We start from the raw sequence: 27,659 nt of genomic DNA, 5'->3' as shown, positions 1-27,659 counted from the left end.
AAAAAACAAACAAACAAAAAAAACAAACAAACAAAACGAGGAAAAGTCAGCTCGCCAGTATGGCAGTTTTTTGGATATTACAATGTCGTCTGCAAATTATGCAACACCGTCGTCCCCGCCAAGACTGGTGATACCACGAACTTGATGTACCGCATTAGCCGCGCTCACCCTTTGGAGCACAGCCGCAGGGCTCGAAATTGCGACCGTTTTGTTCGCATATGCTCCCAAAATTTATTCTGCGCGACCTCAAAATATATTTGGAAGCATTTGTGCGAGTGCCAGAAATTGTGGTGCGACTTGTTTTAATTTCTTTACAAAACTTTCGCTAGCCGAACTACTGCCCAGACCGCTGTGAGCTGATACAGTGACAGTTTCGCCGTTTTCTCCAACATTACACAACTAATGAAACTCGATCTGTACATTCTTAACTTTAACGCAGATTTTAGACATTAGCCGTCGATCACTCCCTGTCACTGACACTGCTCCGCTCAAACTCGGAACCGGCCGTTTCTCTCTCTCTCAACCAACCTCCGTTCCAGATTTGTAAACTACATTGAAATTAGGGGTGTGTGATATGACGATTTTTGACCGTGGACAATTAAAATGTCTCCACAATCTGCTTTTGTAGAAATATACTATATTTCGTGCTACAGCGCACATTCTGTCAGACGCAATTCTGGCGCCTCCGTCTCAATAAACTGTACAACGCGGCACATTCACATCACATGAGAACTCAGCTCCAGAGTTTCACTCACGCAAGGGCGTAATTTCCACTGGGGACACAATTTTCAAAACTCCCCCACTTTCAAACTGTTTTGTTAAATTAATGTCTTGTATTGTAGAATGGACGCTCAGCACCGCCGAGTTTCGCGCCATCGTTAAAACGAAACCGAAAGAAAACGCGCGCGCGCATTCAAAAGCAATTTTAATACCCCACGTTAGAGAGCGACTCCCCAATGTGCGCAAATTAGACTACATAACACGTCTAGGCTGTAGGCTATAGGTTGTGTAGTTGTATTTAATGCAACCTTAATATTCATTTAGTGCTCCTATTTTTTTTTTTGTTCTTGCTCCTAACTATTTGAAGTTGGGAGCACCAGTGCTACCAAGTAAAAAAAGTTAATTTCGATCCCTGATCCGTATTCAACCAACAACATCTGTAGCTGCAACACCGCACAAGCAGCAGACCACCACGGAGAGGTACTCTGCATCAGTGCCTTATGACAAAGAATCTGAACGGGACAAAGATATAACGGAGGCAGTGGCGTATTTCTCTGTTTATATTTAACACTTTGCACCATTTTATTACACTTTAATAAGCATTTCTTACATTTTCTTTCATTTTGCACCTTAAATGTTAAGAGATAATTAAGTGTTCATTGTGACTTTAGACTTATGTTTACATTTTAATTATTTGAGTTTTCCATGGTTGTTGACATTTCTGTCTTAATAACTGAGGGGATTATGATCAGAGGAAGGTTAAGTTTAAAATAAAAATGTTTAAATGTAATATATTTTTCTCCTGGTCCTTATTTTAAATGGGTCATAAAAAATATCAATAATTATCGATATCGAACGATATGAAACGCTGATATCGTGATACAGTTTTCAGCCATATCGCCCAGCCCTAGTTTGAACTTCCAAAATGCAGCTTAAATGCAGCTTCAAACAATCACAAATGCGGTTGTAAACGATCCCAGCTGAGGAAGAAGGGTCTTATCTAGCGAAACCATCGGTTTTAATAAAAATAATACAATTTATATACTTTTTTTGTTCCAGTTCATGTCAGTTAGTGTATGTTGAAAAACTCCCATCTCATGTTCTCCCTCAACTTCAAAATCGTTCTATATCACTGTTTTACCTTTTTTGTTGAGGGTGTTTGATCTTCTTTGCAAACACTGTGTCTGTTCTTCTGCAGTGATGTAGGATGATTCTGAAATGATTTTTGAAGTCGAGGGAGAAAATACGATTGGAGTTTTTCAACATACACTAACTGTCTTGAACCAGAATACACAGAGTTCAGGGAGAGAAAGACAAGACGAGCGTTTGACATTAAAAAGTATATAAATTGTATTATTTTAATGTAAATAACGGAACGTTTCGCTAGATAAGACCCTTCTTCCTCGGCTGGGCATGTTTACAACCGCATTTGTGATCGTTTGAAGCTGCATTTAAACTGCATTTTGGAAGTTCAAACTCAAGGCACCATATCAGTCCATTATATGGAGAAAAATCCTGAAATGTTTTTCTCCAAAAACATAATTTTTTTTACGACTGAAGAAAGAAAGACATGAACATCTTGGATGACAAGGTGGTGAGTACATTATCTGTAAATCTTTGTTTTGGAAGTGGACTTCTCCTTTAAGGTAAATATGACATCTGGCAAATGATTTTTTTTTTTTTCAAGCAAAGTTCTACAAAAGAGCTTCCTGGTCATTTCCTGTTGTCTTATTGTAAGTGATTGCTGACACTCTCAGCTTTGGTCTGTAACGGCTCTTGGCGTCTCTGCTCCAGTGTTTCAGTAGTTCTGCTGATTGGATTAGAGCTGGTGAAATGGGGCAGTTTGCTACACCTGAATACTTCATTTGCATGCTTTAAGGTCGTTACCCAGGTGCATTGTCTCCGCTTCTAAGCGCTGCCCCTAAATGTATATAAACTACAATGCATCACTGCCTTAGTTAGAGTTTTGATGACTGCAGTTAGGGTTCACACACTGTAGTGCAGCACTGGGTATTGAGACACAATCCAAGCTCTTGATTGTGCGGTGCTTTCTTTCAGATGGAGTTTGAGGCTCAGATGGATCAGGTGAAGAAGGGCACCAGATTGTGTTCACTGCCTGATATCTGTGTTCCCAGCGTCCCCACAGTACCCGCTCTACCGGTGAGAGCTGTAGCTCACTCTGAGCTCACAGAATGGTCAAGGGTCATGACATGTCATCTGATTGGTGTGTGTGTGTGTCCCACAGGCCATACTTCCTCCTCCGGTTCCTCAGCCACCCACCTCTCACTTCTACGGTCCGCACAGGTCACTTCCTCCCACCCGCACTGCCACGCCCACAGGACGCGGCACACCGCAGCCCACAGACAGACTTCCTGAAGAGCCTGTGAGCCATCGGCCTTCAGCACCACAGCACCTTACTGTGTACGACAGGATCCTGGAGCGACTGCACATGATGTTCCCTCATTACAACAGGTGCACACACACACACACACACACACGTTTGTTTTTGTGAATTGTGGGGACTTTCCATAGACTTCTATAGTTTTTATGCTGACAAAACAATATTGTCTATCCCCTAACCCAACCCTAACCCTAAACCTAGCCCTCACAGAAAACATGTTTGCATCGTTACACTTTCAGATAAACATCATTTACTATTTTTAATCATTTTTTAACAATGTCAAAAATTTCAGGTTTTACTATCCTTGTGAGGGCCATTTGGTCCCCACAATGTAGCAAAAACAAGTACACACACACACACACACACACACACACACACACACACACACACACACACACACACAAAATACACACACAGACCAGCAGTCAACGTCGTTCATGAGTAAAAACAGTGACATTATTATGATTTAAAACCACTGTCTTCTAAGTGAATGTGTTAAAATGTCATTTATTTCTGTGATGCGCAGCTGAATTTTCAGCATCATTACTCCAGTCTTCAGTGTCACATGATCCTTCAGAAATCATTCTAATCAAGGTGTTTAAAGGAGAAGTTCACTTCCAGAACAACAATTTACAAATAATGTACTCACCCCCTTGTCATCCAAGATGTTCATGTCTTTCTTTGTTCATAAAGAAATAGTTTTTTGAGGAAAACATTTCAGGGTTTTTCTCCATATAATGGACTGATATGGTGCCCCGATTTTTAACTTTCAAAATGCAGTGTAAATGCAGCTTCAGACGATCACAAATGCGGTTGTAAATGATCCCAGCTGAGGAAGAAGGGTCTTATCTAACAAAACAATAGGTTATTTTAAAGGGGTCATCAGATGTCCATTTTCCACAAGTTGATATGATTCTTTAGGGTCTTAATGAAAAGTCTATAATATACTTCGATTAAAGTATATTCCCTTCACAAACAAACGTAATCCACTGCATCTTCAGCGGCTCAGATGTCGGGAGTAAATGACGACCACTATGTTCATTATTACATCCAGCAACACAACACCTCAATCGCTCAATCGGAGATATTCTTGTCTAACTTACATCCCTGCTCCGGCATCGAAACAAAGAGGGCGGACTGTTACAGCTGATCTGAGGAAAAACGCTCTTGTCAATCAACTATTGTGTGACGCCACAACGACAGGCATCTGAGAACGGCTCAATTTGAAAAAGGGGATATTATTTTTACAGATTAATTAAAAACCACTGCATGGATTTTTATCATTATAGGGTAGATTTGTACATACACTGACAACAACATCCAATGACCCCTTTAACAAAAATAATACAATTTATATACTTTTTTTGTTCTGGTTCATGTCAGTTAGTGTATGTTGAAAAACTCCCATCTCATGTTCCCCCTCAACTTCAAAATCGTTCTATATCACTGTTTTACCTTTTTTGTTAAGGGTGTTTGATCTTCTTTGCAAACACTGTGTCTGTTCTTCTGCAGCGATGTAGGATGATTTTGAAATGATTTTTGAAGTTGAGGGAGAAAATACGATTGGAGTTTTTCGACATACACTAACTGTCTTGAGCCAGAATACACAGAGTTCAGGGAGAGAAAGACAAGACGAGCGTTTGACATTAAAAAGTATTTAAATTGTGTTTGTTTTTTGTTTTGTTTTTTTTTTTTTTTTTAAATAACCGATGGTTTCACTAGATAAGACCCTTCTTCCTCGGCTGGGATCGTTTACAACCACATTTGTGATTGTTTGAAGCTGCATTTAAACTGCATTTTGGAAGTTCAAACTCGGGGCACCATATCAGTCCATTATATGGAGAAAAATCCTGAAATGTTTTCCTCCAAAAAACAAATCATAATTTTTTTACAACTGTTGAAAGACAGACATGAACATCTTGGATGACAAGGAGGTGAGTACATTATATGTGAATCTTTGTTTTGGAAGTGGACTTCTGCTTTGATGTGCTTGAAAGTATTTAAATTTGACTTTTTGAAATGTAAGATCTGGAAAACCCTTGAAAATAGCCTTATACCTGAAGAGGTGTTTGAAATAATAAGTGTTTTGTTTTTGTTTGTTTTTTTAAGTGTTTAAGTACACACATTTTCACAAGTTCATCCAATTCAAAAACATCATACTTTTTCACTTATTTCAGTTAATGTCATAAAACTAGTGAGCTAATCCAGTATCAGTGCTGACAGTGTCGTGTAAACAGACTGAAGACGCGAAAAGAGCAACAGACAAACTGATTCAATTGAGTCATTTACGCTGGAGCCGTGCTCTAATTGATTCAGATTTGTGACTTTGATCATTCGTTACAAGTGAAAAACCAAACTGAATTAAATGACACATTAATTTTTGAATTTTGACATCGCTTGTAATGATTTTGAAAAGCACGTAGTGATGGCAAAACTGAACTGTTTCGAAGCTCTTCAATCTGATCACGTATGACAAATCATTTGGTTCGGGACATCAAATCATGTATCACGAATCATTTGATTCAGATCAGGACTTCGGAGCGTATTTAGATCAGAACAGATTTGTGAATCATATTGCAAAATGAATGATTCGCAATACACAATTTGAAGTCCCGATCTTAATAAAATGATTCGCAATACGCAAAGTTCTGATCGAAGTCAAATGATTTGTGATTCGTGTTCCGAGTCGTGATCTGAAATGACGGTCCGTGGGTGATTATTCAGATCTGGACTTCAGTGTGTGGATCATGAATCGTTTGATTCAGATTGTGAGCGCACGTGGGGAATCGTTGGTTTCAGATCAGGATTTCTGAGTGTTTTTGTGAATCTTCTTTCTGATTTTAAATGTTAGAAAACATTAAACCATTAAGGCAGTACAGTTATAAAAACAAAACGAAGAAGAAAGTGCAAAGTTTATACAAATAGAAATCCCTTAAGAAAAGTTAGTGGTTTTACTATAGTAAAAGTGTGGAATAATTTCTAAAACTTTAGAAGTGATGCTTTAGATGTGCATGTCCATTTTTATTTGTGTTTATCTTTTTTTAGAATTTGAAAGATAAGACATTGTTCAGTAAGTGAGATCTCAGATTGAAGTCCTTGAAAATCAAAAAAGTAGTGCTTAAAGTCCTTCAATGTCCTGGAATTTAATTTTACAGTATTTGTATGAACCTGTAATATGCTGATTTGCTGCTCAACAAACATTTCCGATTATTATCAATGATGAAAACAGTTGTGCTGCACAATGTTTTTGTGGAAACTGTCATGCATTTTATTTTTCAGGATTCACAGATCAATAGAAAGTTCAAAAGAACAGCATTTATTTCAAATAGAAATCTTTTGTGCTGTTATAAATGTCTTTACTGTCACTTTTGATCAATTTAATCCAGCCTTGGTCAATAAAAATATATATATTTTACTCAGTCCAAACTGTTTTCAACATTGCTAATGATCATAAATGTTTGTTGAGCAGCAAATCAGCATATTAGAATGATTTCTGAAGGATCATGTGACACTGAAGACTGGAGTAATGATGCTGAAAATTCAGCTTTGAAATCACAGGAATAAATTACATTTTAACAGATATTCACATAGAAAACAGCTGTTTTACATTCTTATAATATTTCACAATTTTACTGTATTTTTGATGAAATAAAAGCAGGTTTGTTGAGCAGAAGAGACTTTCAGAAACATGAATAAATGACGCTGGTGTGTTTGTGTAGACTGGTGCTGAATAGGTTCATCCAGGAAGTTCGCTCGTCCAGCGGAGGCGCTCTCAACGCGCTGACCTACGATGAGGTCATCAACCGAGTGGCTCAGCTCATCCTGGACCATCAGGAGAACGCGCGTGTACGTAACTGTCTCTCTCACACCCAGTTTTGCGAGAGTGTGTGTGTGTGCGCTGTGGAGTGACCATGTGGTTCCCTGTTGCAGGAGCGGATGAACATCACAGGTGGAGACGCTCCGGGTCACACGACGACTCCGTCTGATGCTGTCAGAGCGACCGGGACGCCGCCGCTCACACACGCGTGGAAGAGAAACACGTCGGAGAAACATCGCAACACGGCGCTGGCGGTAAGAATCACACACACGCTTAAACTCACCGAGCTCGTGTAACTGTAACCTCACTGAACGTGTGAACACGTGTGTGTCGTCAGCTGAACATGGAGGATCCGTGCATCATCTGTCACGAGGACATGAGTCCAGAGGAAGTGTGTGTCCTCGAGTGCCGCCACAGCTTCCACAGAGAGGTCAGGACGTTTGTTCTCGTCACGTCTGAGCGTCCGTCAGCTGTCTGATGTACGCCGACTGACTCTGTTTGTGTTTCAGTGCATCAAGTCGTGGCTGAAGGAGCAGAGCACCTGTCCCACCTGTCGGGAGCACGCGCTCTTACCGGAGGACTTTCCCATGCTGCCCGGCAGACAGCGCAAGAGCCACGCGCCCGCCGCCGCCTTCAACTGATCCACTGGACCAGCCGTATGTTCATCTGCACGTATCAGACGTCAGTCTCCTCGCTGAGCTCATGTAATCACACACTCACAGTATAACGTTTGTTTCGGTTTGGGGAAACTCTACGGACCAATCGCTCATGTTTACTTTCGGGGCACATCTGTGTTTTTCATTCCTGTAATAAAGTTCATGCACGTGAACTGTTTTTACTCATCTACTTTTATCTTTGCTTGTCATTTTACCTTGATATTTTACTTTATTAAAACATTTAACAAGTAAGTTTCTCTTGGTGATGTGTTTTAGACGCTAGCGGTGCTACATAAACATTGTGTTTCTGCAGATCAGAGATGTTCAGACTGGAGAAAAACTAAAGATCAATGAAATCATAAAACTAAAACATTTTTATTATAATACATTAATATATTTAATGATCATGTATTATAATAAATGTAAGGCTGGAATACACTACACAATTTTTACCCAGGTTTTTGCTCTGATTTACAGTCTGGAGAGGTCAATCTGCCAGACTTCATAGAACATGCTGTTGTGATTAAAGGATGGTGATGATTCCATCCATGTGCTCCATATTTTGAGCTGATTGTAGAACACGTGACAGCAGTGAGTTTGTTGTGGTCAGAATGATTGCTACGCAACTTGTGTAGTTTATTCCAGCCTTTACTGTAATGTTTTAACATGAAAACCGTCCTCTGGTAATGAAGTGTAATCGACAGAACCAGTAAAATCAGGATTCCTACAGATACTGTCAAATGAAATTGCAGGACTTTAAAGGCACTTTCAAGCACTACTTTTTTTTTTAACTTTAAACTGAGATCTCACTTATTAAACAAGGGCTTGTCTTTCACGTTCCAAAAAAGGTCAATAGAAAAAATATACTAATAAAACAAAATGGCAAAAATAAAAAGAACCATTATTCTGGCAGCAACAGGTGTTGTATACATTAAAATAAATCGCATACGTTTTAAAATAACGGTGTAGGTTTGATTTTGGCATTGGTGGGCAAATAAAGGCAGATCAAAATTGCTGCTCGGGACAATTTAGTAGTGGCTACATTATTGGCAGCGACATGAGCAGTTTCGGTCTGAATCAAATGATTCACGATACGCGATCCAATTGGACCGCTTTGAAACGGTGAATCGTTTACGATGCAATGGTTTAACTGATTCGGAGATTCAAAAAATTCTGTTTCATTCATTACTTATGTGTTTTTTAAAAACATTACAAGCGATGTCGAAATTCGAAAACAAAAGGCTCTTTTGATCTGGTTTTTGCTAGTGAATCGCTTGAACTGAATGATCAAAATCACGTGTTCGAGTCAATCGGACCGGTTCCAGCGTAAATGACTCCCTCAATTGAATCGCTTTGTCTGTTCCTTCACTTTTCTCGTCTTCAGTCTGTTTACAACGACACTGTCAGTACTGCTACTGGTTTGTCTGATTGTATGAGTCTATTATTGAGTTTAAGAAAGTGATCGTGAGCATTGTAATGTTTTTAAAGCAGTGCTGAAAAGAGCTGAGGCTACATCATTTAGTCAAAACACATTCTAGAAACAAATGAAACCCTTTATAGATACATTGTCTTTCAATAATTCAAGCACTTTCAATACCTCTTAAGGAACCTTGCTATTTTTGAGGGTTTTTCAGGCCTTAAAAGTCAAATTCAAGTACTTTAAGCACTTTGTACGAACCCTTAGTTCATGCATACACCAAAAATAAACAGATTGTAATGGGATCAGTGCTTAAACAATAAATTAGCTGAAATAAATAATGTTGGGGGAAAAAAAAAAACTTGAGTAATCGCTGGGATCAAGACATTCACACATGATGACGGACAGGACAACAGACAAAAATGACAATCAAAATGCTTTCTTGACCATTAACCGTCATCACAGAACATGTGAATGTGGTGTTAAATGATCAATGTTAAGTCTATTTGAGCTCAAAGTGGTTCAGCTGACAAAAAAAGTTTGGGAATCACTGCATTAGATGATCGTCTACAAGTAAAATCAGACAGAAATCAGTTTAATATCTGACATGTGAGCAGATGAGTTTAATAAATGCTTTTATATTACAGAAACGCATGTAAATATTCACTCGTGGTCAAAAGAGTCTTTAAATGTAAAGTACTGTGGTGAAAAAGGCAACTCTCATTCATGACAAGAAAAAAAAACAAACGATTCCTTGAACGAATCCAAAGCTTCAGATGCCGCTCGTCAAACTCGGACCAGCTTCAGCGGGAAGTTCTCCGTTATCAAATGATCGTCATGAAGAACAATCACGACGTTCACCTCGAATTCTAGCGGGGCAGAAAGAAAAATGGCAAAATGATTTGTGTACTGAAATAAACACAGATCCGGCTCTGAACGCCAGCAGGATCCTTACCGACTTTAAAGTTGGTGGTCTCCAGCGTGGGGCAGGTGAAGAGACGAGGAAACACCATGTAGATGGGGATGGAGAGGCCGCGGCACACGTCTCCTTCGGCGATCTGGATGTTCTGGATCTCGGTGGCGTCTCGGGCGTATCCCTCCGCGCAGCCTGAGCACAGATTCACAGAACACGCGTCACGTCTGCGCCGTCATAAACACGCTTGCGTGTGTGTGTGAGTCTCACCGCAGGTCTCCACCCGAACCAGCTGCAGCTCGATGCTCTTGATGGCGACCTCTGAACTCTCCACCAGCAGCTCTCCGGTCAGAGGTCGCGTGACGGCGCAGCTGGTGGCGTCCAGGTGACCCCTGATCAGGAATCTGGGTAACGAGCTCCTCTGGAACACAGAGACACAGGCGTGAGAGCCCGCGGCGAGAGCGGACGAGACGAGAGCGAGATCTCCGTACCTCTCTGACGTTCTGCAGCGTCTCTGGAGTGATGGTGAAGTCCACCGGATTCGGCTGCAGCTTCGATTTCTGCGGCTGGAAACGCGTTCGGAGTTAGGATCAGGTGAATCATCGTCTACTGTGCACGTGTGTTTCTGCTCTCACCTGGCAGTGCACCATGAACTCGCAGGTCTTGCTGAGGTCTTTGGCGAGCAGCGGGCGTCTCATGTCGCAGCGGAGCGTGTACTGAAACACAACGCAATCGTCACACGAGCGCCCGTTACGCCGGCGACCCGGCCGGAGAGAAGCTCGCTCACCTGTATGTTGACGAACACGCCGTGGTACGTCTCGTACAGGACTTTGTTGCCTTTGGCCTGCAGCGGGAACTCGAACGGGATCTCGGTTCTTCCTGCGGGGATCTTTCCGGGTTTCACCACCTCCATGTTGCTGGACACCAGCTGAATGGGCTGAAGAACAGACGAGACGACATCACGAAACACATACAGACCTTCAGAAAACCTCAACAGAAAGTCTGAGGAAATAAATAATAAATGATCGCTCTGACATCAGTTACTCTCCTGATTCGTTGTTCCAAACACAGATGTTTCAGTCAACAGTTTCTGAACAGTTAGATTTTTAATGTTTTTTAAAGAAGTCTCTTCTGCTCATCTTCTGCTATTTGATCCAAAGTACAAAACGGTAAAAATTGTCAAATATTTTTACCATTTATAACAGCTGTTTTCTATGTGAATATCTGTTAAAATGTCATTTATTTCTGTGACGCGCAGCTGAATTTTCAGCATCATTACTCCAGTCTTCAGTGTCACATGATCCTTCAGAAATCATTCTAATATGCTGATTTGCTGCTCAACAAACATTTCTGATTATTATTATGTTGATTTTTTTCAGGTTCATTCAATGAATAGACTTTGTGAGCAGAAGAGACTTCTTAAAAAATAATGAAAAACTTTAAAAGTCATTTTGACTAGTAGTGTATTTTGAAGAGCCACTGACTTCCGCAGTGTTGTCATCCCTCCTATGAAAGTTAAAGGGCACCAGCAGTTGTTTGGGTCCCAACATTCTTTAAAGTATCTTTATTTATGTTCAGACTCGGACAGGTTTGGAAGTAAATGATGGCGAAATGTGAAAACACTTCAGTGCCAGTTTTGCAGCGTAAAATGTGCACAAGGTTCCCAGTGTGTGTGAGTGTGTGTCTCGCCTTGACAGAGTTGTAGAAGGCCTCGAAGACGCCGACGCTTTTGGAGCTGAGCTGCAGGTTGACGAGTCCCTCCATACCGAGACAAACTCCCTGATGCTGCAGCGCGTCTTTACTGCTGATCACCAGCACTCCGCTCACCCGCTCCTGAAACAACAGCGAACTCACATCCTGCTCACCGATCTACAGCCACACAATCTGCAGAAACTGCTCTTACCCCCTCATGATACACTTTATTCGCTCGTTTCAGCCTGATATCCAGCGAAACGCTCATCTTCCCTGCGCACTCGCTTCCGCGTCGCCGTCATATGATCGCTGACGTCATCCGGAGGGGGCGTGGCTGCTCCGCGCGGTTTTTTTTTTTACCTTTATTAAACGTTTTTTATATTTGACCTCTTTTATTTATATACATAATAGATAAACTAATCAAATAAATTAATTTTCAAGATAAAAATAAGGCAATAAGCTTCGTGAAGGTTTACAGTGAATTTATAACAGCTAAAGGGCGTTGTTAGCGCCAATAAATTCACTGTAAAACACGGCTTCACGGGGCTTATTGCTTTTATAAAATAGTTATTTCATATACGTAGTAAAGTTTCACAAAATAGAACAGAACAAATAAAGTGTCATAATATTAATAAAAACAGTATTCCTCCGCCAGACAATGTAGTTCCTCAGAAACGGTTGTGATTGAAACAGCACACAGATGTAAACACAGGTGTGTGTTTGTAGCGGGTTCAGACCAATCAGAATCGAGGATCAGAACTATCCATGTTATAGTACTGATTAAATAACTGGATAGGAATTAAGAATTCAGTTAAAATTGAGTTAAAGCTCTTTAAAAAGTAATACTTTACAAAAATAATATACAAAATAAATAATACTCATTTATATATATATATATAATTATACTATATAAATGTATAGATATTATGTTATTTATATATATTATAGTATTTCTTTACAAGTTAAAGTTACAAATTAATTACAAACTAATAAATTCACAAAATAAATAATACTAATTAAATAAATGTGTGTGTATAAATAATATATATATATTAAAATATATTGCAAATAACTTGAAGCGTTTTAGGACGTTTCTTTAAAATGAAAACATTTTAAATACCGCAAAGCTTGGAGCAAATTTCAGAAATCTACTTTATGTAAATACTTTCTCAAGCTCATATTTTAAGTTTCTACATGATCATCAGGAGCGTTCTTACATTCTTTAACCGCTCGATCATTATTGAAAACAAAAAACAAAACAAAAACAGAAGATCTTATGAAATCATTCTGAAGTGTTTATTGAGAGCAACTACTACAATGAGCTTAATTAATGAATTAAAACGTCATGGGATTCATTAAATTGAACATTTTAATGGACTGACAGCCCTATTCTATATATACACACATATATAAGAGTTTATTTGCAAAAACAGATAACTGTTTGTTTTTAAGATGTTTCAAAAATCATGTTTTTATTGTGTTAGGTGTATTTTTTTTTTCTGTTATTATTGACAACCCAACTGCAGTTTGACTGATATGCAGAATAAAAAACATGATTTTTGAAAATGTTTAAAAACTGAGTTTTATCTGTTTTTGCAAATAAACGAGGCCTATATGTACATACACCCATTTCCCTTTAAAATACAGAATAAATCTCAAATTAAAGTGTATTAAAAGCAAATAAAATGACACTTAAGGGGTTAATTATCATATATAGCAAAGAACTTGAGAAGTTTTATGGACATTCCTTTGAAATGAAATGTTCACGACATTTAAATGCTTTAAAACTCCACATTTACGTAAGTAACGTTACTTTCTTAAGGTCTTAAAGAAGCGTGTGTTACAGCGTTTAACCACCGTTGGTCCTGAAGAAGTCAAACACACGTTAGAACTTAAGAAATGCTCCTCTGCAGCGCGTTTACGGGCTGTTCATTGTAAGTATCCGCACGATTCGTTCGTTTGTTTTCGTCGTCTTGTCGCGCACGTTCGGTCGCTTTCGCTACGCCCTACGAAACGTACACTTGATTGGCAGTTTCCATGACAACCCGAGCAGGGTTCCTGCGTCATGAGGTCATCCGGGAACTTGGCCGTGTGACGGACAGTCGTCATGGAAACGTTCTCGCTCGGCTTCCATTTTGTTCCTGACTTTTTTCTTCCTTCAAACGACGGATGCGCGCTCTCCGCGGCGCTCGATAGCGATCGAGAGATCGACCGATCACCGATCCGCGCCTCGCATCGACGAGGAGCAGCGCCGCGCGGCGACTTTCGTGCGTGAGCGAGTGCTGCGCGCGGGTTTGCAGAGCGCGCGCGCTCTCGCGCCATTTTGTCCAGGGGAAGCGGCGGCGGCGGCGCGCGCGCAGGATGAGTGACTGACGGACGGACGGCGGGACTGCTGCGCTGCGGAGCGCGCCGACGCTCACCGAGAGGCGCTGTTCTTTTCTCTACGAGGCTTCGCATCGGACATACTTTGGAAAGGGATTCCTGAGGAATTATCGCTCGTTCTCCCGGAGGATTTTCGTTCCTCTCGTCAGAAAGAGGCGCGCGCGACACGGTGAGTGATGACGGCTAGCGCCGCCGCGGCTAACGGGTTAGCTGCCCTCAGCGATCTCGAGCGCCGCGCACCGGAGGCTCGTATTCGCTCGGCCCGTCCGAATCGAGGCTCGATCCGGCGCGTTTTGCGCCTTTTCGGAGGCGCCGCGCGCTAACGGGGCCGTTTCGTCGCTCGCCTCGTTCAGGCTTCGCTCCGCGTACAGGCCCGCGCTGCTAACGTCCAGCTAGCCTCGGTGTCGACAGCTCAGCGCGAGCGTTTCACAGAGGATCCGTTCGTTTAGCGCTCGACATCACGACCTGTGACGGAACTGTCACTCTGTCCGTGCGGCTTCGTTCGCCTCATTGTTGCGCGGCTCCGGTGCCGCTAGCTGGCTAACGCTAGGCTAGCAGTGTTTTGACAGCTTTGATTCTCGTCATGTGCGCGAAACTGATTTGCGGCGTCAAACTGGCATTCGTGGAAAAAGTTGCGGGAGCCGCTGGTTGGTAGCGGACGAACAACCTTGACTAGAGTCCGAGCTGCTGCCGATGATGATGATGATGATGATGACGACGACGAGCTCTTCTTCATCATGCTTCTGTCCGCTGTTTGTGTTATTGTGTTGAGAAACAAACGCGCCGTGATTGTGATCTCATGTGTGTTTGTGTGCGTTGATAACCTGTGCTAAACTGAGGACTGATCTCATCACAGATCTTCACCAATGGTTGTGCAAGTTGAAGATCAACTCTCAAACCATCTCAAACAACGGCAAGACCCTGCTGAGACATCAGGGCTGTTCTCACCTGGAAACCACTCGCGAGTCGCTTCAGGTACTTCGTGTCTCACACACACACACGCACACATGTACAGTATGTGGTCTCTCACACGTCTGTGCTGTTCTTGCAGTGGGCTGTGGTTTGCAGATGGACTCCCCTGTCACAATGATATGAGATTTGTCAGAAGACGATGCATACAGGTGAGCCCTGATTTTTGTAACCCAGTGTGTGCAACGTTTACTCAGAGTTCTGTGCAACCAACCCTCTTTAGGTGCTTGTCTGTAGCCTCCCGTCAGGCCACGGCAGCGTTCGGAGAGAGGAGCCGAGCGCTCTATTTAGGGCAGACGGCGTGCCGCTCGACTATAAATGTTTAAAAATATAGGCCAGGGTCCCGTGGCAGCGTCCGTCTCCGGGGTGGGCTGCCGCGGGTCCCCTCTCTCTCTCTCTCTCTCTGTCTCTCTCTCTCTCTCTCTTGCACGAACTGATTCCGGGTTCCTCACCCGAGAGCTTTTCTGTCAGCAAATACTGTGTTAAACTGTGCTGGGAAATGTGTCAAAGTGCAATTCAATTTCATGCCTCTTACCCGTTTTCCTATTGGATGGAGCCTCGCAGCTTTGCCCTAGCAACAAAAGTGGGTTATTTGCATACCCTTTCCCGATTGGCTGCCGCTTTAGCCGTCCGGCCAATGGCGCGCCATCTTCCTGGTGGTAGGCTATGGTAATGAGGCACTGTTGCTGGGCTTGAGAGCGCTGGTTACCAGTGTGAATGTGCTGCATTGTGTTTGCTGGTGAGAGACGCTGATAAATGACGACTTAATGATCTGCAGAATTCCCGCTCGCTGCAGACCGTCACATTTCCAAACATCACATCCATCACAAACGCTCACATCTAGTCTTTATTGTGCTGTTATTTGCTGCTGAAGTCCTCAGCTGTCGTCTAGACGTCTGTAGTGTGAAATCATTCGTTCGCTCACGCTACAGGTCTGTCATTGCGTTCGTCTGATTTCAAACCGAAAGACCTTGTTTGTGTGCTGTTTCTGGGTTTACAATGTGACACAGTTCTCTGTGTGTGTGTGTGTGTGTGTGTTTGAGATGCTGATGCTGAGTCATAAACACACACACACACACACACACACACTCTCGATCAGCTCTGATTAGACCTGCATGTGTGTGTGTTTGAATCCATCGTTCTGAAGGACTGGAACACGTGTCCGGTGTCGTCTTGTGACAAAAGCATGATCTGCCATTTCGGGCCGAGCTTTTTCGGATCTTCTGTAACCCGATCAGGGCTTTTGGCTTGCGTTTCACCGGGGCGCTCACTGCCGCACTTTCAAACAATGACGGGAAAAGAGACTGTCATTCATGTCAAGTAAAAGCATTAGACATTTCTACATTGGAAGAGGTGGTCACCTGTCTCTGTGTGTGTGTGTGTGTGTAACAGGAGGAGAGACCTCAGCATGCAAACCCTCCTCTGTTCGGCTGGCCCCCTCGTTTTCTTTCCATTCGGCTGGTGTGCAGATGGATGCGCAGACGCCCCATTCTCACCCGCCGTTCAGTGATGGTCACCCGCAGAGCGCCGCTGACCAATCAGCCGCTGCGCTGCCGTACAACTCGCAGGCCCCGCAGGTACGCGCGGTTATAGTAGGCGCCCGAGCGTCTGTACGAGCTCACGCTCGTGCTCATGATCGCTGTCGTGTGTTTGCGTTACAGGTAACTGCTGATATGGTGATGCTTCAGAGGCGGATGCCTCAGTGTTTCCGGGATCCAGCGACTGCGCCCTTAAGAAAACTCTCCATCGAACTGATCAAAACATACAAACACATCAATGAGGTGCGTTTGTGAACTCATGTTGAACCTGATTCAAACTAATGATTTTTGTCATCCTTGTTGCATGAATAAAGGTGACCCTGGAGCACAAAACCAGTCTTAAGTATCACAGGTATATTTGTAGCATTAGCCAACAATACACTGTATGGGTCAAAATTATCCATTTTTCTTTTATGCCAAAAATCATTAGGATATTAAGATCACATTCAATGAAGATATTTTATACATTTCCTACCGTAAATATATCAAACCTTAATTTTTGATTATTAATATGCATTGCTAAAAACTTCATTTGGACAACTTTAAAGGCCATTTTCTTAATTCTTAGATTTTTTTTTTTTTTTTTTGCAACCTCAGATTTCAGATTTTCAAATAGCTGTATATTGTCCTATCCTGACAAACCACGCATCGATGGAAAGCTTGTATGTATAAATCACCATTTCCAAAAAATGACCCCTATGACTGGTTTTGTGGTCCAGGGTCACAAATGCATCACTTGTACCATATGAAATGTATTTTGCTCTTGTCCCAAGTTAAATTTTTTTATTTCCTTCTGAAGTCCCATTTTATTTTAATTAGAATGTTTTGATTATTTTTTTATAGGTAAAAACGGATGTCTATCAATTCATAAAACCAACCTAATAACCAACTTGTTGACAATAATAGGGCCCCTATGAAATTCTGTTGTGTATTTTAACATTTCTGCCAGTCGAAGACATCATCTTTTAATCTAATGAACAATTCCTTTCATTATTTTGGCAAACAAATAAAGAAGTTTAATGTTAAAATGAATAAAAATTAGTGCTGTCAAACGATTAATCACAATTAATCGCATCCAGAATAAGTTTTTGTTTACATAATATATGTTTTATATAGTGTACTGTGTATATTTATGTATATATAAATGTACACACATGCATGTGTAATTAAGACAAATATGTTATGTTTATATATTAAAAATATTTATATATAATATCAACTTTACAAATATAAATATATACAGAGAAATACATGTAAATGTTTCCTAAATATATACTGTATGTGTGTGTATTTATATATACACAATAAATATACACCGTATACAAACAAATATTATGTAAACAAAATGGGATTAATCGTTTGACAGCACTAATAAAATGTGATTTATTCTTTAAAGTTTCAATAGTAGTTTATTTGTAGTAGGGCAAATCCAGCGTTATGGATGTGACATAACTGCTTAGAGAACGTATGTGTTACCAATATACCAAACCATCTGTTTATATTGTAATATAAACCCTTGTTGATAGAGTTCTATGTTAAAAAAGGGAAATAATCATGCGTTATGGATGTGACAAAAAAGGACACTGTTTGCGAGAGACGACATACTTTGTAGGATTTCTGCAAATGAAAATGCACAAACCAGATGCAATAATACCCAACAAGTAGAGACGCGGTGGCTCTTCACGAAACATAATTTTAATTTTGATGTGTCTGTTTTTGAGGAATGTGTACTGTTATGGATGTGACAAGCCTGAAAATATCTTACCAGACTATGGAAAATCTTGCACTAAAAATTAAATTAAAATTTTAAGAAAGACCTCACAGGCATATTTGAACCACCAAATGTTGACATCTGTGCTGTCACTTTAGTAAAAACCTTTGGTAAAAACTTTTTTTCATGGTAAGGTTGAATTTTACATGGAATTACCTAGTAGCATTATTAGTGTTGGTGTTGTTGTTGTTGTTATTGTTGTTATTATTATTATTATTATTACATTGTTCATCTCAGACTTTTCCGTTTGTTTGCAGGTTTACTATGCAAAAAAGAAGCGTCGTCACCAACAGGGTCAGGGCGAGGACTCCAGTAACAAGAAGGAGAGGAAGATTTACAACGACGGTTATGACGATGACAACTTTGACTACATCGTTAAAAATGGCGAGAAATGGATGGACAGATATGAGATCGATTCTTTAATAGGCAAAGGCTCGTTCGGTCAGGTCAGTGTCTCTCAGATTCGCTAGTAAAGGTGTTTTTCGTTGCGCGGGAGCAGCGTTTGATGCGTGTGTTCGCCTCCCTCCGCGGGCAGGTGGTGAAGGCGTATGACCGCGTGGAGCAGGAGTGGGTCGCCATCAAGATCATCAAGAATAAGAAGGCTTTTCTGAATCAGGCCCAGATTGAAGTCCGACTGCTGGAGCTCATGAACAAACACGACACCGAGATGAAGTACTACATCGGTAATGTGTGACTCTATTACAGCCTGTATTCAAAGATCCTGTGGTCAGAGAAAAGATCACGACGATTTCAAAGCAATGATAATGATAATATTCTAGATTTCTTCTGCTCTCGAATATTACAGATTATTTTGCCCAAGCGTTGGTTTAGACGAGAAATTCACTTCCAGAACAAAAATGTACAGATAACGTACTCATCCCGCTGTCATCCAAGTTGTTCATGTCTGTCTTTCTTCAGTCGTAAAGACATCTCATTTTCTCCTCCAACTTCAAAATCGCCCTACATCGCTGTTTTACCATTTTTTTTTTGTTAAGGGTGTTTGATCTTCTTTGCACGTTCACTTTGTAAACACTGGGTCGGCACTTCTGCAGCGATGTAGGATGATTTTGAAGTTGGAGAAGAAAATGAGATGGGAGTTTTCCTAACTGTGTTGAACATCGCAGAGCTATGCATTTAAGGTTAAAAAGTATATAAATGTAATTTTTTTAAGAAATGACCAATCGTTTCACTAAAGATACAACCCTTCTTCCTCAACTGGCATCATTTAGAGCCTTTGAAGCTGCATTTAAACTACATTTTGGGAGTTCAAACTCGTGGACACCATAGAAATACACTATATGGAGAAAAATCCTGAAATGTTTTCCCCAAGAAACATAATTTATTAACGACTGAAGAAAGAAAGACACACACATCTTGGATGACAAGGGGCTGAGTACATTATCTGTACATTTTAGTTTTGGAAGTGAACTACTCCTTTAATGTAAAGTATGTGTGAGCATGAGGACACATTCTGTGAAATATCTTTATCATGTTGTCGTTTGTGGTGTCCGGATGAATGCTATGGAACAGTGTTTAGGGAATGAAACGCTATGTTTAGGACAGACGGTGTGTTGGTCAAAAAATATAGGTGTTGGTGTGTAAAAATATAGACCAGGGTCTCGTGTTGTCTCCAGGGTTGCTGTTGCAGGACAAACAGACTCCTGTCTGTCTGTAGAGTGGTATTGAAGGTCAGGGTTGTGTGGAGAACAGGTGCTGAAGAAGTCTTGCAGTCTTTCTGTACCTCAGAGAATGTTTTTACACAAAACCACTGAAGAGTCCTTTCAGTGAGGTCTTTATTGTAAATCCATATGAATGTCATTTCAGGAAATGAAACTCTTCCAAATGCACAGTCGAAGTGCCAGTTACGTATGGTCTAAAATCATTTGAGCCACAGAATACGTGCAGGACGTTTACGTCATTTCATTACAATACTTGCCTGAACTTTTCTTATTTTCTTTTGACCAGTCCGACCAGATAAAAGATGGGTTAGAGTTCGGTCATGTGAGTCATGCAAGCAGGGTGCAGTTAATAACATTTTATCAAAATTATTGTAGCCACGTACTTGTAATTTTTCTTACATCGTGGTGAGTTGTTTTGGGACTGTCAGTGTTTCTATGTTTTGAAAGGGATAAAACTGGCTTCTGTATTTTTGTTGTTGTTGTTGGCTGAGGTATTGATTTAGTATTCATGAGGAAGCAGACACTGCTGTTGTATCTGTTATCAGTCCAACACATGGTTTATAAGGCTACGTTTAGACTAGTGCGTTTTCGTTTTAAAACGCATGACTTTTGCTATGGTTACGTCTATCGTTTACAGATTTGCAGACCCGGTTTTAGTTTGAAAACTCCAGGGTTGCGTTTCAGTGTAAATGGACCAAAACGGAGGCTTTTGAAAATGGTGGCGTGGCTGTGCACATTCGTTCTGTGTATCGTTGATGACCGTGTAAACGATAACATCATGCTCATTGTTGTACCCATAGATATGTATAGGTAGATTCCCCATTCGACCACGCCAAGCATGTAGACGCATACAACATCTAAATAATAAAGCATCTATCTATACATATCTATGGTTGTGCCTGCATGAATGGTCATGTGACATGCGTTTTCGGTTGTGTAGTGTAGGCGGAGATCATTTCCAGTGTAGACTAGGATCGTTTTCATTTTAAAACGCCGTTTCAAAACAAAAACACGCTAGTGTGAACTGGACCTAGTCAGTGTAAGTTCTAGTGGCTGGTGTGTTCATGACATGTTCATTGAATCATTCAGCAAACTCTTCCATCCAAAGGGATTTAAAAATGAGTAATAACATAATTACCAGACAGAAACAATATTATTAGCAGAAATATTGAGTTTCAGAAGTAAATCAGGTGCGTAAGCATGGAAAAGCAGACAGATTTGGAAATTGGCCAAAAGTTGACTTATATTGTCTTTATATATGGCTGTAGAGGAATTTATTGTTGATGGTGTGACTGTCGCAGCAGATCAGGTGGATTTTGGAAATTTTACCCATAGGGAATTTATGGGAACAAGGTCAAAAAGTCACCGTCTGATTCGGACAGCGTGTTCTGTGTCTTATGGTGCTCTCTAGCTTATAAGACGTTCGTTTCCGTGTCGTCTGTCAGGCGTTACACTCATCGTCACGGTGTTTTTCTTTCTCCTCTAGTTCATCTGAAACGTCATTTCATGTTCCGGAACCACTTGTGTCTGGTCTTCGAGATGTTGTCCTATAACCTGTACGACCTGCTGAGGAACACGAATTTCCGCGGCGTGTCTCTGAACCTGACGCGCAAGTTCGCTCAGCAGCTGTGCACCGCGCTGCTCTTCCTGGCCACGCCTGAGCTGAGCATCATCCACTGTGACCTCAAACCCGAGAACATCCTGCTCTGCAACCCCAAGAGATCCGCCATCAAGATCGTGGATTTCGGAAGCTCCTGTCAACTGGGACAGCGGGTGAGACAGAGCCGTCGCCGTCTGTCCGTCATCTGTTGAACACGTTCTGTTATTCTGTAGAGTTTGTCAGTTCCGCTTTGAACCTCATTCGCTAACACGGTCGCATGTGTCCTCAGATATACCAGTACATCCAGAGCCGTTTCTACCGCTCGCCCGAGGTGCTGCTGGGAATGCCGTACGATCTGGCTATCGACATGTGGTCTCTGGGCTGCATCCTGGTGGAGATGCACACCGGAGAGCCTCTGTTCAGTGGCGCTAATGAGGTGAGTTCTGATCTGAACCCATCCTGCTCCGGTCCGGGCGCTCGACGGGCGACCCACGTCCGGCTCCGCAGCCTTTGCTTTCTAATCATGCCTAGTTACAGGTCTATATGTGACCCTGGAGCACAAAACAAGTATCACGGGTATATTTGCAGCAAAAGCCAAAAATACATTGTATGCGTTAAAATTATCGATTTTTATTTTACGTCAAAAATCATTAGGATATTGGGTAAAGATCATGTTCCATGAAGATATTTAGTAAATTTCCTACTGTAAATATATCAAAGCTTAAATATGCATTGCGTTGCTTGATTTTCTCAATGTTTTGAGAATCCGGATTTTCAAATAGTTGTATCTTAGCCAAATATTATTATTATTATTATTATTATTATTATTATTATTATTATTATTATTAACGAACTGTATTATTTATTCAGTTCTCAGATGATGTATAAAAAAATGTACCCTTATGACTGGTTTTGTGGTCCTCGGTCACATTTTTGCAGATCTAGGTAGATTACTTACAAATTGTAATCTGTTACAGATTCCAAATTACATGACAAATTTTTGTCAGTAACGTAATCCATTACATTACACATACAGACTACTTTTAGATTACTTTTGACTAACTAACTCGTTTATCACATTGATTTGAACAGGATAATCTTGTACCAAAAAAAAAAAAAAAAGAGTGAGAAAATATATTCCTTAACAACATGAAGTGCATTAAACATGAAATTACATCAAAGTTTCCCAAACTGGGGTTCCTAAAGGAACTGCAGGGGGTTTGTGAGTTTAATGAAAGGCCAACAAATAATTAAATCATAAAAATGTAAACACTTATGTATACACTTACTAAAAACGATTAAATATTTTATATTTACCTGCAAACCATATGACCATTAACCAATGTCAAAGAACCATGAACGAATGTGATACTTAATTGTTAAAATAATTATTTTAAAATCTACTTTAAGAGGTCATTGATTATGATTTCACTTTTATAACTTTAGTGTTGCTGTTTGAGCATAAACAACATCTGGAAGGTTGCGAAACTCAAAGTTCAATGCAAAGGGAGAAATTGTCTTTTACAGAACTGCTGATTGAGCAGCCTTTAAAGTAAATATATTGGGTGAACAAAAGGTTTGAGAATGTCTGCAAACAAGAAATAATGAGAATTTCTGCATTTTATTGAGTTTGAAAGACAAAACCCTTTCAATAACACATGGTTAAATAACCTGCTGAGTGATAATCGTCAGTAGTTGATGCAGTGTTGAAACACTTTAAATCTGAAATGATTTTTTAATCCATTGATCAAATGCTGTCGCCACTGGACTAATGACTGATCTATGTGTGAATGTCCACAAAACTCGACGTAAGCGGTAGACTGTTTTAGAAAGGAAAATTTAAAAGATAAAAAAGAGGAATTGGAGAGAATCAATAAATGATTATTCATTTATTGCTATTGTGTGAATAATGTAATCATGTAATCAATCATAAAAGTAGCTGTGGTCTGTATTTGAAAATGTAACTTACTCTAATTACAAGTACTCAATTTTTTTAATCTGATTACATAATCCTCATTACATGTAATCAATTACTGTCCAGCTCTGTATATTTGTAAAAATGGTAAATTGGCAGAAACCAAACATTACACCTGTAGGTAGAAATTAAACTGGCCCGATCTACACAGAAACGTCTTTTTGTTTTGCATCGTTGAAAATTTTGTCAGCTAAGGTTAAAATCTGAACCACCAGTATAAACACATCCTTACGCTTTTTCTCCTGTAGTTGTTTTCTTATCGTTCGCGACGAATGTTTTGTTGTCGGCAGGTCGACCAAATGAATAAAATCGTGGAGGTGTTGGGCGTCCCTCCCAATCATATTCTGGAGCAGGCACCTAAAGCCAGGAAGTTCTTTGAGAAGATGTCTGACAGCACGTGGTGTGTGAAGAAGACCAAAGATGGCAAAAGGGTACGATTCTTTCTTTACGTTGACTTGCATTTCGGATGTGATTCAGCGATACTGACCGTTCTCGTCTCTCCCGCGCGCAGTATAAACCCGCAGGCTCCCGGAAGCTTCACAGTATTTTGGGCGTGGAGGCGGGCGGCCCCGGCGGGCGGAGAGCCGGCGAGTCGGGCCACGCCGTCGCAGACTACCTGAAGTTCAAAGACCTGATCCTGCGGATGCTGGACTACGACCCCAAGACCCGCATCCAGCCGTATTACGCGCTGCAGCACAGCTTCTTCAAGAAGACGGCGGACGAGGGCACCAACACCAGCAGCAGCGTGTCCACGAGCCCGGCGCTGGAGCAGTCGCAGTCGTCCGGAACCACGTCCAGCACCTCTTCCAGCTCAGGTCAGAGAGGACGACGACGGTGCTCACGCGCTGATCTGAGATCGCGAGTTGTGCCGTCACCGACGCTAAACGCTCTGTGTTTTGCAGGAGGATCGTCTGGAACGAGCACCAGCGGTCGCGCCCGCTCCGACCCGACCCATCAGCACCGGCACAGCGGAGGACATTTCAGTGCCGCGGTGGGCATGGACTGTCACAACCTCTGCCCGCAGGTACCGGCCGCACCCACATACACAAACACGAACACATAAATGAGCCAAAATGACACGTTACAGCTTCTAGAGTCGGTATGTGCACGGGTTTACATCAGGAAGTCGTGTTTATGAGGTCCAGCGGTGTTTCCCACAGGGTTTTCTGAGACTATGGCAGGTTAACCTTGGTCCCACTAGAAAAGTGTGTATATTTCATAGTTAAATCTGGTTAAAGTTGAATCTGATAGCAACCCCATTTTTAGTCACCAAACTGAACTGAATAAAAAGTATCATCGAACTTTAAAATGGACCAAAAAAAATCTATTTTTAGTTGTGATAGTGTCTGCTGTTTTTGGTACTATTTAACATCATAATTGGCCGGTATGGCAATATATATTTGGTTGCCAGTTATCCCAAAAAGAGCAAAACAAACCCCTTTAAAAATGCAGTATAACAAGTAGACATGGCAAAACTGCACCAGGGAACAAATTAAATTAAATTAAATTAAATTAAATGAACAAATTAAAAGGAAATAATTTAGGAAGTAAGAATTTACTATGAAAATGAAAAATAATTCAGAAACATTTTATTTAAAGTTTAATTGCACCAACATTTATTAAATAAAAGAGAAAGAAAAATCAAACAAGGTGAAGTACTTTTCATTTCGGAAGTATTTGAGTTTATTATATAAAGCAGTTTTTTGTCGATTTTTAGAGTAACTGCATATGAAGAGTTTATTTGCAAAAACAGATAACTCCGTTTTTTTAAAATGTTCAAAAATCATGTTTTATTGTGTTAATTAGCTATATTTTTTTGTTTGTTTTTACTTTATCAAAATAACCCAGCTGCAGTTTGAGATTGATTGGAATGCACGATGAAAAAACATGATTGAGTTATCTGTTTTTGCAAATGAACTCTTTACATGTAAATAACTATATTGTGAAATATATCGTTACCGTTATGAGTCATTATTATTATTATCCATAAGACAGTAATGTTATGTAAAACAACAGTGCTTTAAGAAAATAAATATATTAGTGATTGTTATAGAAAAATTACAATACTTGCATCTTAATTTTTTGACCCTTCAGGCTTTTATTTTGGTGGAAAATTGCAGTTTGTGTCTCACTGTAAATTCAGAGAAATGCTGTCTTCATAAATGTCCTCAAATTATTCAAATATGAAAAAAAAAGCAAGCGCAATTTGGCACATGTTTTGTTTACTAAATGCCTGTTAAACACATTTGCTGCATTTACTCTAAGACGCTGAAAACACTGGAATCTGTTCAGTCTGTTGGCTCGAACACAGTGCGCAGCAGGTTCTATAGGCCACTTTTGCAATTGGATAAGCGCACTGATCCATATCACGGTTTCATTATGAAACTGTTGGGCCGCCATTCAGTAGTCAACATTTGAAGTGGATCAGAAAAGTTCATCAGAGTTGTCCTAAGACAAGAATAGGTATTGTTTTGGTTTTAGGACAACTTTGATGAAAGGTTTTGATCCACTTCAAATGTTGACTACTGTAGTCTAGAGAATTAATGGGAAACACCGGTTTCTTCTGAGGAAGAACCTGCTACTGTGAAATTCATCATCTCATGCTCAACGAGAGCTCCTTGGTCACTACTGTAGATGTCCAAATTAAGTGTTGGATGCGTTAGACCAGTGGTTCTCAATCCTGGTCCTGGGGGCCCCCAGCTCTGCACATTTTGCGTGTCTCCCTTATTTCACACACCTGATTGAGATCATCAACTCATTAGGAGAGAGATCCATGAACTGAACTAATGAGCTGATGATCTCAGTCAGGTGTGTTAAATAAGGGAGACACGCAAAATGTGCAGAGCAGGGGGCCCCCAGGACCAGGATTGAGAACCACTGCATTAGACGACTGTCTTCTCCTGTCGAGGTCTACGACTACTGTCGTGCATCAGGCCTCCTATGTGTTTACAGTCATTCAGTACTAACGGAGGGTTTGACTGTGAGAATGTGCTTTGGCTTTGTGACGTGCGGGACGTTCACATCTGTCTGTGCTCTTCCTCAGGCGAGACAGGCGTTCGCGCCGGCGCTGGGTTGGGTGGGAGGAGACGGACTTCAGCAGGCGTCCGGAGAGACTCACCCCGTCCAAGAGACCACCTTCCACGTGCCGCCGCACCAGCCCAAGGCTCTGCACCCCCACGCGTCGTCGTCGTCGTCGTCCCACCACCACCACCATCATCACCACCACCACCACCACCCGCCGCAGCACGGCCAGGGCCCCGCCCGGCCCCGGCCCCGCCTCTACTCGCCCTCTCACAGCGCCTCCACGCAGGACTCAATGGAGGTGACGCACGGCCACCTGTCCATGACCTCGCTGTCTTCCTCCGCGTCGTCCTCGTCCACGTCCTCGTCGTCCACGGGGAACCATCACTACGCCTACCAGAGCCGCCCGCTGCCGCACGGCCTGGGCTTCGGCCACAACGGCAGCATGACTTTGGGACTGGGTGCCTTCTCCAACCCGCGGCAGGAGACGGGCGTGCCGGGTCACCCCTCGAACTCTGGGCCGGGCCACTACATGGCCGAGACTCACATGGGCCTGCGGCCGGGCATGGAGCGCGAGGAGTCGCCCATGGCGGGCGTGTGCGTGCAGCAGAGCTCGGTGGCCAGCTCCTGACCAGCCTAGGCCGAGAGCGCGGGATCGGAGCGGAGCCGCCGGGACGGGACGGGGGACGGGACGGGACGGGACGGGAGAGCCGCCCGCGGACGCTTGACGCGAGGCCGTCCTCTCCTCTGACCTTTGCTTCTGTTCTCCGATCCTCAGATGGTCTCAGCGATCGCGCCGGAGCCTGAGCGCCCGCCCGCCCGCCTGCCCTTTCCCTCTTCATGTCGTGCAATCGTGTGCTTCGAGCAGAGCTTTCCCAGAGTGCAATGAGACCCCTGCGACGGGCGGCCGCGGGCAGCGCTTCTTTAAACATGGCCTTACCGTTACGGACCGAACGAAGACGAGCCGGACGTTTCTTCTTCTTCTTCTTCTTCTTCTTCTCGGAGCGACAAAAGCTTTCATGTATTTTCGACGTGCGAACGCCCTTCATTCACGACGCGCCAGGACGGAACGGCGATTCGAGGCCTTTCTTCACCACCGCGGGGCGTC

General features: G+C 41.8%; 3 protein-coding genes across 15 annotated transcripts in view; 2 read left to right on the top strand and 1 right to left on the bottom strand.

Moving 5' to 3' along the window:
- Positions 1-7,780, top strand: part of ttc3 (tetratricopeptide repeat domain 3) — a 43,436-nt gene extending 35,656 nt beyond the window's left edge. For all 13 annotated transcript variants that reach the window (XM_051121047.1, XM_051121045.1, XM_051121040.1 and 10 more), the window contains 6 exons: positions 2,779-2,880; positions 2,966-3,192; positions 6,841-6,967; positions 7,052-7,192; positions 7,276-7,368; positions 7,448-7,780. In XM_051121047.1, coding sequence (XP_050977004.1) covers positions 2,779-2,880; positions 2,966-3,192; positions 6,841-6,967; positions 7,052-7,192; positions 7,276-7,368; positions 7,448-7,579 — 822 coding nt within the window. In that variant the 3' untranslated portion in view covers positions 7,580-7,780. The remainder of the gene's footprint in view (positions 1-2,778; positions 2,881-2,965; positions 3,193-6,840; positions 6,968-7,051; positions 7,193-7,275; positions 7,369-7,447) is intronic.
- A 170-nt stretch (positions 7,781-7,950) lies between these two features.
- On the bottom strand, positions 7,951-11,980 carry vps26c (VPS26 endosomal protein sorting factor C). The gene is made up of 8 exons (XM_051121058.1): positions 11,828-11,980; positions 11,614-11,757; positions 10,712-10,861; positions 10,560-10,640; positions 10,416-10,490; positions 10,195-10,345; positions 9,967-10,119; positions 7,951-9,880 (listed from the first exon to the last, which is right to left on the bottom strand). Exons 1-8 carry the CDS (start codon positions 11,882-11,884, stop codon positions 9,798-9,800), a joined length of 894 nt encoding a protein of 297 aa, XP_050977015.1. The 5' UTR covers positions 11,885-11,980; the 3' UTR covers positions 7,951-9,797.
- Positions 11,981-13,743: 1,763 nt separating this feature from the next.
- On the top strand, positions 13,744-27,321 carry dyrk1aa (dual-specificity tyrosine-(Y)-phosphorylation regulated kinase 1A, a). Its single transcript, XM_051120977.1, has 13 exons — positions 13,744-14,167; positions 14,855-14,973; positions 15,050-15,119; positions 16,360-16,544; positions 16,629-16,748; positions 18,534-18,722; positions 18,812-18,959; positions 21,442-21,728; positions 21,845-21,991; positions 23,821-23,961; positions 24,042-24,345; positions 24,433-24,554; positions 26,574-27,321. Exons 3-13 carry the CDS (start codon positions 15,110-15,112, stop codon positions 27,180-27,182), a joined length of 2,262 nt encoding a protein of 753 aa, XP_050976934.1. The 5' UTR covers positions 13,744-14,167; positions 14,855-14,973; positions 15,050-15,109; the 3' UTR covers positions 27,183-27,321.
- Positions 27,322-27,659: the final 338 nt, after the last annotated feature.

Source organism: Labeo rohita, chromosome 10, assembly GCF_022985175.1.
Source record: "Labeo rohita strain BAU-BD-2019 chromosome 10, IGBB_LRoh.1.0, whole genome shotgun sequence".
Lineage (NCBI taxonomy): Eukaryota > Metazoa > Chordata > Actinopteri > Cypriniformes > Cyprinidae > Labeo > Labeo rohita.
The sequence above is the reverse complement of the archived record's forward strand: the minus strand, read 5'-3'. Positions and strand labels throughout refer to the sequence as shown.